This window comes from Heterodontus francisci, chromosome 6, assembly GCF_036365525.1.
Source record: "Heterodontus francisci isolate sHetFra1 chromosome 6, sHetFra1.hap1, whole genome shotgun sequence".
NCBI classification, from domain to species: domain Eukaryota; kingdom Metazoa; phylum Chordata; class Chondrichthyes; order Heterodontiformes; family Heterodontidae; genus Heterodontus; species Heterodontus francisci.
Window position 1 is genome coordinate 51,958,739 of NC_090376.1, and position 17,932 is coordinate 51,976,670.

General features: G+C 41.8%; 1 protein-coding gene across 1 annotated transcript in view; it reads left to right on the forward strand.

Moving 5' to 3' along the window:
- The window catches only part of LOC137371299 (palmitoyltransferase ZDHHC20-B-like), a 103,294-nt gene that overhangs the window by 23,388 nt on the left and 61,974 nt on the right, over positions 1-17,932 (forward strand). The window contains exon 4 of the mRNA XM_068033642.1: positions 16,484-16,604. Within this exon, the coding sequence (XP_067889743.1) occupies positions 16,484-16,604 (121 nt within the window). The remainder of the gene's footprint in view (positions 1-16,483; positions 16,605-17,932) is intronic.

Below are 17,932 nucleotides of genomic sequence, written 5' to 3' on the forward strand. Positions count from 1 at the left end.
CGTTGATTGATTTCAATGCTGAGTCTATGTAAGGGTGTGAAGTTGCTATAGCTAACCCACTAAAAATGGCAGAAAAAGTTAGGGCAGGTGCTTTCAGGTGTAAGTGAATTTTTAATGGTGTGATCAGTCATAATTATTATCAACCAACTTCTCTGGCCCTGAAAATGTAATTTTACAAGTGTGGAGTCTCATTCTTTCAGCATTTAATTAGTGTCAGAGATTTTTTTAAAATTTAAATTAACTAGCTGAGACCCGTAAAACTTTGGCGGTCAAATTATATCTTTTTTGCAATAGTCCTTCATTAGCTACAGGATTTCTAATTATTCTTTTACCAAGACTTCAACAGAATCAAAATTTCTTTCTGGAAAAGCTACATAAAGCTAAATGTAAACATAGGGCTAGGAGCATAAATATTAATTTTGTCAAGAGTCTGGCCTTGTGACTTGTTTATAGTCATAGAATATGAAAGTCTAATTGGGAACTGTTTTCTCCTGAGTTCAAGAGGCAGGTTTACATCTAATTGGCTCAATATTATTCGAGGAACAAACACTCTGGCCGGAATTTTATGGTGGATGGATGGGAGCCAGACTCCGATGTGAAAGTCGGTGGTGAACCCGCTTCAGCCTAGCCCAGGGATCCGTCCAGTATCTTACAGGCCCTCGGGCTTTAATTGTCCTGAGGCAGGACTTCCACCCACTTGAGGGAGGAGGTCCCGCCTCAGTGAGCTGCTGGCCAGTCAGCAGGCCGGCAGCTGTTAGTCCCAGCAGCGCCACCGGGAGCGGTGGCCACGGCTGGGACTGCAGCCCAGCCGATGCCATGGATCGAGGAGGGAAGGTAAGTAGGGGAATGCCTCACCAATGGGATCGGTCCTTCCCTGGTGAGGCTGGAGTGGTCGTTTGGGGGGAGGGAGGTGTCTTGGGTCCCGGGGGGTGGGTTGGGAGGTGGGGGTGTCCCTCAGACGGGCACCCTGTGCCCGACTGCCATGCCCCCCCCCCCCCCCCCCCCCCCCCCGGGGGGCGCAGAAAGGCCAGCAGCTATCTCTGGGCGGCCTTTCATGTCCCCAGCACACCTGCTTGCCATGGGTAAAATACCCGTGGAGGCGGGCAAGGGCCCTTAAGTGGCTGTTAAGTGACCACTTAAGGGTCTTGATTGGCCTCGGGCGGGTGGGCCGTTCCCCAACCCCCCTCCCCCTCCCCGCCCGATGCTGTAAACTTGTCCGGAGGCGGAAGCGGGGTAGGTAGGCCTCCTGGAGCCTGCCGCTCAATTTTACGCTGCCCCCACGCCACCACCCGACCCGCTGGGGCAGCATAAAATTCCGGCCTCTTACCTTGCAATCTGCCTTCGTCCATCATCGAAGAAAACAGCTTCCAAACTACCAATCTTGTTCCATGACAAAGTCCTTGTTTACGATTCAAGTTTTGTAGTAACATTATAACTGCTCCTTCCTTTAGTCTAAGTTTGTGAGGTGGCATGCCCATTGGAGTTAGATTGTGTAGAAACTCTGGAGGCTATAGATTATCATCATGTTTGTCTATAGAATCAACACTGATGTATTCTTTTAATTCACTTGACAGCTTTTCTAAAACTTTTTCATTCAAATGTGGTGAATCTTAATTTTTAGCACCAAAAATAGCTCTCGAATAATTTGTATCAAATAATTATCCTCACCATTTTCCCACACTTAAGCAATTCCATCATCTCATCCATCCCTCCCATGGTATCCCCATCCCATTCCTTCCATTCCTCCCCTGCCATCCCCATCTCTCACAGAAATAATGTCTCCAGCCAGGATAACTTTATGTTAGGCTCCCCTTACCTTCTGATGAAGGGTCACTGACCCGAAACGTTAACTCTGCTTCTCTTTCCACAGATGCTGCCAGACCTGCTGAGTGATTCCAGCATTTCTTGTTTTTATTTCAGATTTCCAGCATCCATAGTATTTTGCTTTTATCCCCTTACCTTCTGCTGTTTTTGTTCTCCACCAGTCATCCCACCTGGTCCATCAAGCCTTGATATTAAAATTCACATTACTTTTCAATTCCCTGCATGTCCCCTCCCTGCTGTATCACTGTAACCTCCTCCAGCCCTTTCACTCTTTGAGATCTCTACACTCGTCCAATGTTGTTGTCTTAAGCATCCCAGATTTTCATTGCTCCATTATTGATAGTCATGCCTTTAGCTGCCCAGGCCCAAAGCTTTGGAATTCCTGCCTTAAACTTCTCTTCACTACCTCTCTCTTCTCTTAAGTCGATTCCTAAAACCTGCCTTATTGACCAAGCCTTTACTCATCTGCCCTAATATCTCCTGTTTCTCTATGTTCAGTTCTGTTAATACTTCTGTGGGACCTTGGGTCATTTTATTATTTTAAAGGCAGTTTTTAAATGCAAGTTTTTGCTTTTGTGTGTAACTTGCTCTAGCGTTGAAAGTGGCATGGTAGGTTGAGAAAGCATACGAGATCCTGAGCTTTATTAACAGGGGCATAGGGTACAAAAGCAAAAACGTTATGATGAACCTTTATAAAACAGTGGTTTGGCCTCAGCTGGAATATTGTTTCCAATTCTGGCATCGCACTTTCGGAAGGATGTGAAGGCATTAAGAGAGGGTGCAGAAAAGATTCACGAGAATGGTGTCAGGGATAAGGGACTTCAGTTTTCTGGTCAGATTGGAAAAGCTGGGGTTGTTCTACTTAGAGAAGAGAAGATTAAGAGTGATTTGTTAGAGGCATTCAAAATCATGAGGGGTCCGAACAGAGTGGATAGGGAAAAATTGTTCCTGTTGGTGGAAGGGTCGACAACCAGAGGACACCAACTTAAGTTGATTGGCGAAAGCAGCAACGGCGAAACGAGAAAAAGGTTTTTTACGCAGTGAATAGTTAGTATCTGGAATGCACCGCCTGAGTTTGGTGAAGACAGATTTAATTGTTGCTTTGATCAGATTTGGATAATTATCTGAGGAGAAACAATTCGCAGGGCTACAGGGAAAATGCGAGCAAGTGGGGCTAGGTGAGTTGCTCCTGCAGAGAGCTGGCACAAACACAAATGGCTAAATGGCCTCCTGTGCTGTAACTGTTCTATTATTCTGTGAAAGAACATTTTTCACCTCTGTCAGATAAACATATTACTCTGAATTAATGCTACAGCCTTTGCACTCAGCTGGCCAGTCAGTGCCCTCCTTGTAAGATTCTTAGCTGCATGAGAGAATATGTAATAAAAGGTCATTAATCCTCTGTAGTTTGCATTGTTGCTAACTCTCCCTAAAGACAAAAACAATGTGTATCCAGCAGTCTCGTGCGCCAGGCACAGCCCACCGAATAAACCCACCAATTGATGCACCCTTTAAACAGACCAATCAAAACCGTCTGGAGAGATAAAAACTGCGTATTATTATTATAGATTTTATTTTTACTGTCTGTTTCTCTTTTATCACGTGCTCTTTTTAATCCCTTTGTTTTCCTAATCATTACTTTGCTTTCTGTACATGATTTAAACCTGATTTATAATTCCGGTTTATACTTCCTGAATTAGAGTCTACGGCTCTGATATTGACTGGGGCAAGTTCCATGAGCCTGGTGAGAGATAAGGGAGGAGTTTTGTTCAGAAAACCTGGTAGTCCTGATTAGAGTACATATTTTACTTTTCCTAGCAGATTCCCCACCCAGAAGCCAGTCCGATTAACAGGCTTAGCTCCCTGCCCGGAGGGGGCGGGGGGGAGGGTCGTGATGGGTGGGGGGAAAACGATCTGTAGGAGGCCGCATCCTCAAGCAGGTAGGGAACCAGTAGCTGCGTTTGGGGTGTGAGGGGGCGGGGTCAGTGGTGGTGATCTCATAATATTTAAACTGTCAGCCCACCTCCTGGGAGCAGGTTGGTTGCCCCCCCGACCCCAACCCTCATCCTGCCTTCATTAAAACTGGAAGTGGGAAGATGGGGTCATATTTAAGATTTTGAAAATTTTAACATCCCACCTGATTATTGTGTTTAAAATTACACCCTGCCTGTCTCGATGAAAATTCTTCCATCTAATTGGTTGAATAACCCCACTGTTGCTTGTCCTCCTCACACACCACAGATCCCCCTGTAAGAGTGTATTGCACTGGATATCAGCAAGTCTGTGCTCAAAATTTCACAATAACTGGGCAGCTGTCAGCATAGTGAATGGTGAACGCTATTCCTTCACTGCTGACTGTAAAATCTGGACTGTTTAAATCTCCAGATAGTTATTGAAATTTAAGGTGATGAAGTGCACTGTATTTCAGTGAACCAGATGCTTGTGTTTTATCCACTGTCTTCACAAAGCTGAAACCAGATACTAGACTGTCCAACTGAACTATTGCAACTTTTTGTGTAATATAGCTTCTTGAAGTCTAAATAATTAAAGTACTCTTAAATGGTACTGAATTCTGCGTGCTTTGAGATTTGAATGTTCATTTGTAAAATGCACATTCATATAATCAGTACTCTTTTCCCAGTTTTCACTTGAAATAACATGCTGTTTTGAAAATATGTATATATCTCACTGCAGATCAATTTTTTAAAGCATCAGTGTATCCATGCAGCTTCATAAAAATGTATTTCTGTTTCTATTTAATAAGAATGATGCATAAATAAATCTCAATTCCTCATGAAAATTCTCTCTAGATCTCCCCAATGAATAAAGACGTTTTCTCAGGTTCAGTACTACAGTTGGCATCAGCATATGGGTTATGAACTCAACATATGAACTCAACCAGGGTTCCTGCTTCTGTGCACTTCCAGCAGGAATTGTCTGGATAGGTTTGATTATTTTATTTTATTTTTTTATTTTATTTAGAGATACAGCACTGAAACAGGCCCTTTGGCCCACCGAGTCTGTGCCGACCATCAACCACCCATTTATACTAATCCTACATTAATCCCATATTCCCTACCACATCCCCACAATTCTCCTACCACCTACCTACACTAGGGGCAATTTACAATGGCCAATTTACCTATCAACCTGCAAGTCTTTGGCTGTGGGAGGAAACCGGAGCACCCAGCGGAAACCCATGCGGTCACAGGGCGAACTTGCAAACTCCACACAGGCAGTACCCAGAATCAAACCCGGGTCGCTGGAGCTGTGAGGCTGCGGTGCTAGCCACTGTGCCGCCCTGACATCTTGGGTGAGACAACAGAGGATATTTGGTTCCCAGGAACTGTAGCCCAGCAATAAGTCAATCATCAAGTGGCTTTATATGTTGAGATTTCTGTTACTAGCAATTGGGAAATGTACTCGGTGGGAATGTTACTTGCAGCTGTGTTCGTAATACTGAGCAGAAACGTTGTTGAAGAAGAGGGAAAAATGGTGTGAAAAATACTGTCTTTTCTGAAAAGATGACAGCCTTCATCAGCATTTAAATGGGGAATGCTGAGGTTTATTTGTTCAATATATGTTGAATATTTTGGTTTTATTTTTACTCTGAAATCTAATGTATGCAGTCAGGTTCACACAAAAATAACATGACTACCAACTTTAGTTAGATGTATGAGACAAAAAGCAGCAAGGTAAAACGTGATCCTAAATGAAATCCAAGACCAGAGATCGGTGGTGGAGGCAGAAACTCTCAACTCATTTAAAAGGTGCTTGGACCGACACCTGAAGTGCTGTAACCTGCAAGGCTGCGGATCAGGTGCTGGAAGGTGGGATTAGATTGGGCGGTTAGTTTGTTCAGCCGGCACAGACACAATGGACTGAATGGCCTCTTTCTGTGCTGTAACTTTTCTATGGTTTCTATGTTTTTTTAAACCTGTGGCACTATAGGTCTCTGATTTTGTGTTGTGGAAGCCTTGATGTTTAAAGTCAACTCTCTTCTACTGGTGTGCAATGGTGACTTGCTTTTTCTAAATATCTGATTAATGCAATCTTGATCTTCACTGGACTGTGTACAATGATTCATTGTAAAGTGCATTTCAGTTTACTTTAAGGAATTACATTATCTCTGTGACTGGTCATTGCCAGTCCTTGAAAAGTGCATGACATTTCAGTGTGATATATAGAACATGATTTCAGCAAGATTGCATATATTGTTGAAAGTATTTTTAGTATATGCAATTTTTCAAGCTGTTTTATTTCTTTGAATGCTACAAGTTTTAAATGGCAGTAAACATGCATATTTTATAAACTGCAAAGCACACTTCCAGCTTAAAACTGTTCAACTCAATTTTTAGAGCTCAACACAGTGCAATTTCAGTCAGTTTGATTTTGTTTGTCTTGGTCTGGACTTAGTTTTGGCCTCCTTGGTCATTTGCTCCTGTGGAATCATTCCTGCGTAATTTCCAGCTTGACTTTTTTCCCCACCCTGTTTATTTTCCTCATGTCCAAGTTTTGTTTCGGTCATACTGCCATATTCCTCTAATCCTTATCGCATCTGACTTGTGTTCGACACCCTCAATCTTTGTAACTGCTGAATGCTGTTATTTTGTGCTCTCAAAAATGGTGACATATCAAGGAAATCTTTGATTTCAATACCTGTTTGAATGAAGGGTTTATTTTTGTGGTCTGTCTTTCATCCTCTCCTAAGGTTGCATCAACCCATGCTGCTTCATTAGGTGCAAGCAAGTTGAGATTGGCCTGGCTAATTTCAATTTCAATTAACCCAACATCAGCCTCTAAGAAAGTTGCAAATTTCCATTACTCTTAATGTTAAAAAAGCTTCTTGATTTTACTCCTAAATAGCTAGCTCTTAATTTTAAGATTATGCCCTCTTGTCCTGGATTTTCCACCAGAGGAAGTAGGATCAGTACAGAGAAACTATTAGATTATCTCCCAATCTTGTAAAATCAAGAAACTATTAGATTATCTCCCAATCTTGTAAAATCAAGAAACTATTAGATTATCTCCCAATCTTGTAAAATCAAGAAAATACAAACCACTTCATGCAGGTTTGTGCAATCTGTCCTCTTAACTCTGGTACAATTCTGGTGAATCAGCACTGCTCTCCTCCCCAAGGCTAAAACATCTTTCCTGAAGTAAAGTACCCAACAATGAATGCAGTGCTCCAGATGAGGTCTGACCAAGGCTTTGTACAACTGAAGCATAACTCTCCCCCAAACCCCTTTGAATTCCAACCCATTGAGGCCAATATTCCACTTGTCATTTTTGACTACTTTTTGTATCCCACTAGCTTTTGGCGATGTTGTGTAAATGGACATATGGCTCCATTGGAAATTTTTCAATTTAGTAAAAGAGTTCACACAGCCTGCACTAGTTTTTTATTATTCATTCATGGGATGTGGGCATCGCTGGCTAGAACAGCATTTATTGCTCATCCCTAATTGCCCTTGAGAAGGTGGTGGTGAGCCGCCTTCTAGAACCGCTGCAGTCCATGTGGGGTAGGTAGAGCTCCCTTCCCGTCTGCTCAGTTAAGAAGGTGTGATGATTGAAGAAATTGAAAACAGGGAAGAAACAAAAGTGGACATAAATTCAAAAGCTTACTTGCATTAAGTTAAATTGATTTTATACAGTTCCCTACTGTTTACATGGAAATCTGTAACAAAGCTACATGAACCAATTTTTTGAAAACTTTGTGACAGTTCATTAACTGGATCTGAATCAACTGTTATAGTTAAGTTGTTCTTCAGTTAAGTAGAGAAAAGGGTTCGAAGTTAAGAGGACGAGAAAACGGAGCAAAATGTCTTTTTAAGCTATGTGGTATTGACCCCCTCCCAATCTTGCTATAATAGCCATTAATCCATTTTGTTCAATGATTAAAATAACTGCATTATTTTTCCCCACAAAACTATTTACTGCAGAGAGCAAGAATGTTTGATTTGATCCTTTAGTCTTATGATAGAATCAATTTGTTAATGCAGCATAATATATGCACATTAGGGAGCCCTGTAGATGGGAGAGCAATCAAGATAGTGGCCAGGATTTTGCTGTTGTAAAGACGACAAAACTGTCTACGTTCGCCATAGTTAGGTCTGTGAAACTGACAACAACTTCTGGCATCCGCACATTCACAGTTAAATACGGAAATACAGAATCTGGCACATGTGGACCCTAGAAGTTGCTGTCGGTGATTCTCTGTTTCTCCACAGTGTGCTGTTAAGTCCCCAGAGGCAGAAATCTTCTGAAATCAATTATACTGATGTAAATTCCACTTTTACTCTTTAGTCTCGCTGTAAAAATGCTTGGAAAAGGTGCGCCTTTTGGAATGAGGTGTAAACGGGTTTTTAATGGTGTACTAAGTCATAATTTCTTCATTATGATAAATCCATAGATTTTATTTTTTTTTAATTTGATATTTCAGCCTCTACCTTAATCCCGTGTGTATGTCCCAATCTTTATTTCACTACCTGTAAAATGATAGAAAAGTGAAGGATAATCAATGGCTTTTACTTCCTTGTTTGCTGTCTGTGAGAATTCCTCAATGTGATTGGTTGCTTAGCCTACTTGACATCACTGTTGCTGGACATGGGAGATCCCCTTGAGCTGATGCAGGAATCAAAGTAATGTCAGGAAAGGGAAAATCCACGCTACAGAGATTGCTAGATCTTTGTGGGCAGCTTTCTTTGAGGTCAGCGGTGAGTGCCATCACTTCACTGCTGACCGCGAAATCTAAGCCATTGTGACCAAGACAACATGCAAGAAAAGTTATTGACAAGATAATCGTGATAAGGCTGCAAGAGAAGGGGATAGAGAGGTGGAGTAAAACACTGTTCTAATGTTCTTTGCAACTGAGTCTATTAACTTGCTTGTTGACGTTCATAAATTTCATCTGTGATGAAATATTATTCCAATGCTGTGAAGCCGGCCTCCCATCATCTTTCCTCTGGAAACGTCAGTCCATCCACAACTCTGCCGCTTATATCCTAACTCTCCCCGAGTCCCGTTCACCCGTCACTCTTGTGCTCGATGACCTAAGTTGGCTCCTGGTCCAGCAATGCCTCAAATTTAAAAGTCTCACCTTCACATTTAAATCCTTTCATGGCTTCGCCCTTCTCTATCTCTGGAACCTCCTCATGCCCTAAAACCCTCTGAGAACTCTGTATACCTCCAATTCTGGGCACTTGTACTCCTGAAATTTCCTTCACTCCATCATTGGTGGTCATGATATCAGCTGCTTCAGCTCTAAGCTCTACAGTTTCCTCATTAAACCTCCCCTTTCTGCCACTATTGTCCCCTTTAAGAAGTTCATTAAAACCTACCTCTTTGGTCAACCTTTTGGTCACCTGTCCTAATATCTCCTTATATGGTTCAGTGTCATATTTTGTTTGATTACGCTCCTGTGAAGCATCTTGGGATCTTTTATTACATTAAAGGCACTATATAAATTTAAATTGATGTTGAGTTTCAGATTTGAGTAGTGCTGGGCACCCTCTTTCATAAGACTAATCTAGTTGAATTCTTTGAGCTCACTAGTATGTTAGATAGAGGAGTGTCTATGGATGTTGTCTGATAGTTAGGAGACTGAGAGTGGGAGGGATAAAGGATTTGTTCTCTGCACGATGGGATGTGACAACTGGTTTTCCCCTGGGATCTGTACTGGGGCCTCAACTTTTCACAATGTATATTAATGACTTGGATAATGGAATAGAATTATCTATCCAAGTTTGCAGATGTCAATAAATTGGGAGTCATAGTAAATTGTGGATTGGTGTAGGAAGTTACTTTGGAACATACAAAGACTAAGTGAGTGGGCAAAACTATGACACATGGAGCTCAATGTGGAGAGAAGTGTGGGGTTATCCCCATTGGATCTGAGGAAGAAAATCATAATTTCTTAATGGTGAGAGGGGAATGAAGAAGCTTGAGTGTCCAGGTACACATCACAGATACCGAAAGTAATCGAAAAGCTGATATAATATTGGCCTTTATCTCAAGAAGGATGGAACTTATAAGTGAGGAAGCAATGCTTCAATTGTACAGAGCCTTGGTAAGACCCTTTCTGGAGAACTGCATTCAGATTTGGGCACCAAACTTCAGGAAAGTTTTACTGGCCTTGGAAGGTGTGCCATGCTGATTCATCAGAATGATACCAGGGCTTAAAAGGTTAAATTATAAGGACAGGTTGCATAAAAATGGCTTGTATGCCCATAAGTTTTGAGGGTTGAGGGATAATCTAATCAAGATGTTTAAAATATTTTTAAAAAAAAAAGATCTGGTAGGGTAGATAGAGAAATCATTTCCTCTGGTGGGAGAATCCTTAATGAAGGGACATGGTCTGAAAATTTGAACTAGGCCATTTAGGAGAAGAACACAATTTCATCAAATACCGGATTATAATCAGATTTTCTGATAGCAAGTGTGTCATTCAACAAATTTACCTGCAGTAAATGGGTCGGTATTGTTTGTTCTAGTTATGTATATGTATTTTATGTCCATTGTTGGAAATGGACCATTTAAATGCATGCCCTGTAGTGTAACAAAACAAAGCACCGTGTCATTCAGTGACGGTGAAATCCTAACAAGAAAGGTTAGTTTGAGCTGTTGCAGTTTGAAGTGCAGTAATTGTAAATCTGTGATTCTCTTTGACTTGGAGCACTCTAATTGGCTAATCCACAAGAGTAATCATTTAGACAATAAAGAATCTGAGCCACACAAATTTCCTGTAATTTGCAAATTGGAAAAGCAAGAAGCTACACCCCTTAAACCAGTGGAAAAAAATATAGCCAGGAAATTATGGATACTTGCACTACAAGATTCCAGTTTTAGTGAGCTGCAGAAACTCAATTACTCAAATATCTGTTTAGAGAGCAGCCACAATCTAGTGGGCCTACTCCAGTCCTGCCAGTCGGATCTCCACATATGAATTCTCAAGGGCAGCTATTGCAGTCTGTTAATGTATATTTTCATTTGGAGGTGGTGCAGATAGAGATTAAAATTTAGAAAAATAGGGAGTCTCAACTCAAATTCTGCATAGCTTGTCTGGTAAAATTGTAGCTATAAAGCGTTTTGGGATGTCCTGTGGTCTTGGAAGGCACTATATAAATGCAAGTCTTTTCAGTAAATATTCTGGGTTATGCAACTGAATTTCTGAAGTACTTTATTCTCAACTCCTTTTAAGTTATGAAGAAGTGATGAGAAGAATCTTCATTATGAAACTGGTTTAATAGATCTAGTTGTTAGTTTGACATTTTTTGACTACAGTAGCCTACTGAATATCGCCCATGCCTTGAAGTGTTTTTACCTTGACTTGAGCTCCACAGAGCGAACAAGGTGTTTCTCTGCCTCACAAATATGCAGTAACCTGTAGCTGACTTCTGTTCATTATGCATATGGTGGTTTCTGTTGGAACTCTGATCGTTTAACAGCTGTAACAGAAAGGTATTCGTGAAAAACTGATGTTGAGCTGATCCTGCACATCAGTTTGCTTGCATAAGGGTTCTGTTGTAAGCACTCTGGCAGACTAGGTCAGCTTGAGATGTTTACAAGGTCAGTCAGGGAGCATTCTCTGAACGTAAGTGGCAAATTGGTGGATCCAGAAAAATAAAACTGGGGCTTTGTTGTTGATGCACAACATCCCACCACCCACCTTACCTCACCACCATGATGGGTGGAAGGAGGTTTGGTTTGAAGTTGACCTTAAAAAAAAAAAGGGGACATGTCCTCAAATCGCGCATACATGCCCATTGCCATTTTTGCAGCATCAGTTTGTGAAGCATGCATGTGTCTGTTTTGGAGAGGCAGGATACTTTATTATATTTAAAACAGACTCTCTGAGCATAAGCCTGATTTTAAATTTAGCTGCTGCTGGCCTGGGCCTGGTTTCCCAGAGCTCGGGAAACCTGGCAGCACAATAGAACCGGGAGCTGCTGGCTCCAGAAGGTTTTTATAGCACTCCTTGTGGGCCAGGAAGTTCAAGAGTGCTCCCCCCGCCCCCAAACCCCGGTTTCTCAAACAAACCTTTAGCCACCCTTCTGCGAAACACAGCTTCTCTCTAGTCTCTATCATAGTCATCGAGCCCCATTACTCCAGCCTGATCTGAAGCCTTTCCCATGATTGAGATTCCCTCCCACCCACCCCCTCCCGACTGAAGGCTGCCCCACAATGGAGATTGCTGGAGACTGTTCCCAAGGATTCCCAGCTGTGGTACCCTGGAATTGGTTTTCCAGCCTGGCAGCCAGCAGCTTGTCAAATTGCGGAAAACGGGCAAAAAAAGTAATTTATCGTGGCCTGCCGTTAAATTCAGGTGGACCTCTGTATCCTTGGCCTTGCCAGGCTTTCCCAACACTCTCCTACTCCCTTCCATCTTGCTGTAAATATTGGGGCCTGGGTCTCTGCTCCCTTCAGATGAATGCAGACCGATAGATTTCATTTTAGTAATGAAAGAGGAGTTGATGCTGCCACTGAAACTTTTTTTAAAAACATGTACAAATCTTAAGCTGGGTGAGTTTCCATATTTCTAGGCCTGATTTTTGTATCAGAACAAGAAATTTCTTCTATATAACAGGGGGCAGCAAGACCAGCTAGCTCAGACACCAGTCAAAGGCTTTATGCAAGCCTGTAGGAAAGGGGTCAGTTTAATGTGGAGCCAGAAGGAGTGCTTCTGCTCTTCTGGGCTCCACATTAAGGTAAGTCAAAAAATGCAATTTACCTTGTTTGAAGGTTTTCATGAGGAGAGCGGTAACGTTGAGTAAGATGATTTATGGTTTTGCACCATGTGAATTTGCTCTGAAAAGAGCAGTTGTTTCTTTGAAAAAAAGTTCTTTGAAGAACTGGCAGGCCTCAATGCTTTGGGCAGCGTACTCTGCCCATCATCTGGAGAAATAACTGGAATGGGTGGAAAGAGTGGGTTTGTGTGTGGAGAATGGGAATGTGGGTAGGATCTTACTGCTGATAGTTCATTACTTGTTCTTGCTACTGATTGGTCAGCTACATCGGAGAAACGGGCCTCAGCCTATCCATTAGACCCCTGGAACATCATCATAAAAGCAAAATACTGCAGATGCTGGAAATCTGAAATACAAACAAGAAATGTTAGAAATACTCATCAGGTCTGGCAGCAGCTGTGGAGAGAGAAGCAGAGTTAACGTTTCAGGTCAGTGACCTTTCATCAGAACTGGCAAAAGTTAGAAATGTAATAGGTTTTAAGTAAATAAAGAGGGGGTGGGGAAAGAGATAACAAAAGGGAAGGTGTTGATAGGACAGGGTCACAGAGAATAACTGACCAGAAGGTCATGGAGCAAACGCAAACGGTATGTTAATCGTGTGCTGAAAGACAAAGCGTTAGTGCAGAGAGGGTGTTAATAGAAAAATGAACAGCCCTGGCCTAAAACACAAACATGAAAAAAAAACAGTGGGCAGGCACATGGTTAAAAAAAAATGAAAGATGAAACAAACTAAAATAAAAAACAAAAAATGCTCTGAAATTATTTAACTCAATCAGTCCGGCAGGCTGTAGCGTGCTGGATCGGTAAATGACATGCTGTTCCTTGAGCCTGCGTTGATGTTCACTGGAATACTGCAGCAAGCCCAGGACAGATATGTGGGCATGAGAGTAGCGGGGGGGTATTGTTGAAATGGCAAGCAACTGAAAGCCTGGAAGCTCAGGGTCATGCAAAGCAGTCACCCAATCTGCATTTGGTCTCCCCATTGTAGAGGAGACCATATTGTGAGCAGCGAATAAAGTATACTAAATTGAAAGAGATACAAGTAAATCACTGCTTCACCTGAAAGGAGTGTTTGTGGGCCTTGGATAGTGAGGAGAGAGAAAGTAAAATGGCAGGTATTACACCACCTGCGATTGGATGGGAAGGTGCCGTGGGAAGGGGATGAGGTGTTGGGGGTAATGGAGTGGACCAGGGTGTCGTGGAGGGAACAATCCCTTCGGAATGCTAACATGGGAAGGGAGGGGAAGATGCATTTGGTAGTGGTATCACGCTGGACATGGCAGAGGATGATCCTTTGGATGTGGAGGCTGGTGGGGTGGAAAGTGAGGAGAAGGGGAACTCTTCGCGGTTCTGGGAGGAAGGGGTGAGGGTAGAGGTGCGGGAAATAGGCTGAACACGGTTGAGGGCCCTGTCAACCACAGGGGGGAATCCTTGGTTGAGGAAAAAGGAAGACATCAGAAGCGCTGTCGTGGAAGGTAGCATCATCAGAGCAGATGCACCCTCTCTGCACTAACGCTTTGTCTTTCAGCACACGATTAACATACCAATTGCCTTTGCTCCATGACCACCTGGTCAGTTATTCTCTGTGACCTTGTCCTATCAACACCTTCCCTTTTGTTATCTCTTTCCCCACCCCCTCTTTATTTGCTTAAAACCTATTACATTTCTAACTTTTGCCAGTTCTGATGAAAGGTCACTGACCTGAAACATTAACTCTGCTTCTCTCTCCACAGCTGCTGCCAGATCTGAGTATTTCCAGCAATTTTTGTTTTTATATCAAGGGACATCAAGCCTGCTTCAAACACAGTGAGTGGGACAAGTCAGCCATCGTCGAGCACGCTCACCTCAAAAACCACCACATCAAATGGTCCAATTCCAAACTCATCTCATCCACTACACATTGGCATGCAAGATCCATCAGGGAGACTGAGATCTATCAACATCACACCACCCCCAAGACAGTGGCCTACTCAACAGTGATACCTGGCTACCCCTGCTCAAGAAACACAGCACCACCTGCTTTGCAGCCAATGTACCCCAACCATAACAACAGTATGTATCGACTTACCCACAAGACACAATAGCTGACCAATCAGCAGCAAGAACAATAACATGTAATAACCTATCAGCAGTAAGATCCCAGCCATATTCCCATTCTCCTCCACATGTAAACCCACTGTTTCCACCCATTCCAGTTGTTTCTTCAGACAACGGGCAGAGTGCGCTGCCCAAAATGCCGAGGTCTGCTAGTTCTTCTAAGAACTCCTTTTTCAAGGTAACAACTGCTCTTTTCAGTGCAAATGCACATGGTGCAAAACTGTAAATCATCTTACTCAATGAAACTTGTCTTTTGGATGGTAGTCTTCAGCGGTCCAACAATCCAGAGGTCATGAGTTCAAATCCCACCTCAGGCAGTTGTGAAATTGAATTTAATAATGTGGTACTTTGTGGACTATCCCCAGAAAAACTACCATGAAAGCTGCCGCAATAGTTGTAAAATTCCACCTTGTTCACTAATGTATTTTGGGGAAGGGAATCTGCTATCCCCATCTGGTCTTGCCTACATGTGACTTCAGCCCCACAATGTGATTTGTTGCTTAATACTCTCAAGTGGTTAATTATAAAACAACTAACTATTACCACAAGGACTGCAACAGTTCAAGGAGAAAGCCCATTACTGTTATTTTAGGGCAGCTAGGGATGGACAATAAATGTGTCCTTGCTGCTATTGCCCATGTCCTGAGAATAAATTTTAAAAAACTCGAATGCTGTAGAAACACCACCACTAAAAAAAGGAATCTGCTTCCTTTCCATCTTGAATAATGATCCATAATGGACACAATTTCCCTCTCCCACTAGCACGTTGTGCTAGTAGTGTGATGTTGGTTGTCATCTTTTTGCTGGATCTCAGCATGCTGGAAATTCTAATCTCCTATAATTGATTAATTGACAGAAATTTGCTTTGCAAGTCACCCCTAGAATTACTATTCAATAAATCTGTTTTACGAAACGTAAATACAATTTATATTGCAACGCTTCTCGTGTTCCTCGTATACAGAGACACTTCTTTGAGCACTTTTTGGACTGGAGAAAAAACAATGGATGCCAAGCAAGAGGAAGGAATAAAAGAGGAAAATTTGAGACTGAGCAAAATTAAAGTTGAAGAGAAAGGAATTTAGGAGACTTTTGAAATCCGGAAGAGGTGGCAAGTCAGAGAGGGACTTTAGAAAGACATGCCGGAGGACCAGGTGTAGTGGTTGAAAAAGTAGTTTTAATGAAATAGTGGGAACAAAAACTAACCCAATATTTCACTGGCAGAGATGAAAGAAAATGATCTTGTTAATAGAATAGAAATGGAGTTGAGCAGTATGCCAATGTTCCAAACTTCAGACTTAGCTTGAGAGATTGGTGTCAAAGTCAAGGCAAGTGGATGCTGGTAGACTGAAGAGTTGCCAACATCAATATTTTAGTAACTACATTTGAACCAGTGACTGTAATAATGAAAAAATAAAGCAGACAGCAATGTATTCTACCAATAAATGCTCCAGGCATGAGATAGACATATTATAGTGAATGAATGTAACAAGATGTTGGGTTCCTGAATGTTTGTGTTATATGAAGCATCATATTACATATTGTGCTTGGAAGATTATATATTGCATCTTTATGGGAAACTAAATGAAATTGTAATTGCTGGTTTCTCACTACCAGATTAATGTGTAATAGGTTGTAGAATTATACTAAGGAATTGGTGAGGTCTCAAAAAATTAGTTTGTGAGCAGGTTTGCTGAAAGATATAATAATGACGCAAGCGGAAATATGGTTGAAATTTGGAGTAATTTGAAGTGAATCCTGAGGAAAAAGATAATGGCAAATTTTAGAACTGAATGTAATGGCAGTCCATTTTCTTGCAGTTCAGATTGGTCAAAACCGATAAGGAACAGTATGATCGGGAAGAAAGACCAGAAGCACAGCAAGAAATTCTCAGAAGAGCTGCCAAAGACTTGCCTATTTACACCAGAACTGCAAATGGAGGTATATTGCCATTCCAGTTATGAGATATTAATAGAGTAAGTAGTGAGAGGTGTGCAAGGTAATTCATTTTTAGAAAATTACATTCTGAAAGTCACATACTGTACTTTGTTCCTATGTTGGTTATTGTATTTGTATTAGATTTTTCTTAAGCGGGCGGTGTTCTAAAGTTCAAGAAAACCCCACTGCTGATCCCTACCTACTGGTGTTTCTCAAATGGCAAATCAGTGCTCCTCCATGTTGAACATCACTTGCAAGCTCTGAGAAAAACAAGTTGTTCACCACTGCCATAGCACTGGTAGGAGTGACTATCAGGATTCTTGTGAAGGCATGTCTTGTCTTCAGTGATGACATGTTTCATCATGTACTACGGTACTATTACCATGTGTAATGGAAATCCCACATGCCACATGGAAGTATTAATTTCGTCATATGGAACTTTACCGGAGACTTTTACTGGATATTATTACAAACAATTTTTTAAAAAGCAGAATAGAGCAGCTAAAGATGGCCACGCACGAATTTGCACATGAAAAGCCAAAGGCCAATTGGACAGAGGTGATTACCCAGTCTAGCCAGAACAATGGGGGTGCTCTCTGATTCAGTTACCTAGAATGGTTTTGTTAATGTTGATCATCAAAAGCTATTGACACTCATTGACTTTGAAAGAGCCAAACCCCTCCTACTAAGTATGTCTGAACAGCCTTGAATTTCAAACATCATTCCAGGAGGTGCTGTTTCAAACAGAGGTGGTCACATGAGATGACTGCCTGTGTAACTGAGTTTGTGAATTGTGCCTCAGAAAGACAGTAACTGAACTTCAAGAAAGGACCTCTATTTCTTTCTCTCTCTCTCTCTCCGGCAAAGTCCCAGGGAAGCCTCGATGGCAGTTACTAAACATCAAATCTACAGATCTTCACAGACAGCAACAAAGAGGACGGATAAAGCCTCTCTTCGGCCTTCTGAAACCAGAGAAGCAAACCCGAATTGTGCACATGGCCCAGTGAGGACTTCAAGAGTTTAATCTCAACTAAAGACACAAACTCAGTATTTAAATTCCATTTTTATGAAGGACTCTACTCCAACCTCCAACTCTGTTTTTCCCCTCTAATCTATTTGTGTGTGTGCGCGCGCGCCTCTCGTATGAATGTGAGCATAGGTGCGTGGATATTTTAGTAATTGTATCTGGTTCTGAGTGATAAGGTTAATAAACTTACATCTTTCTTGTTTAAACTTAGGAAAACCTGTCTGGTTCACTTGTACATATAATTAGAGAAACAGGAGCAAGTGCTCACTGAGGTGGTAAACTAAATTACTGTGTTAAAAGAATA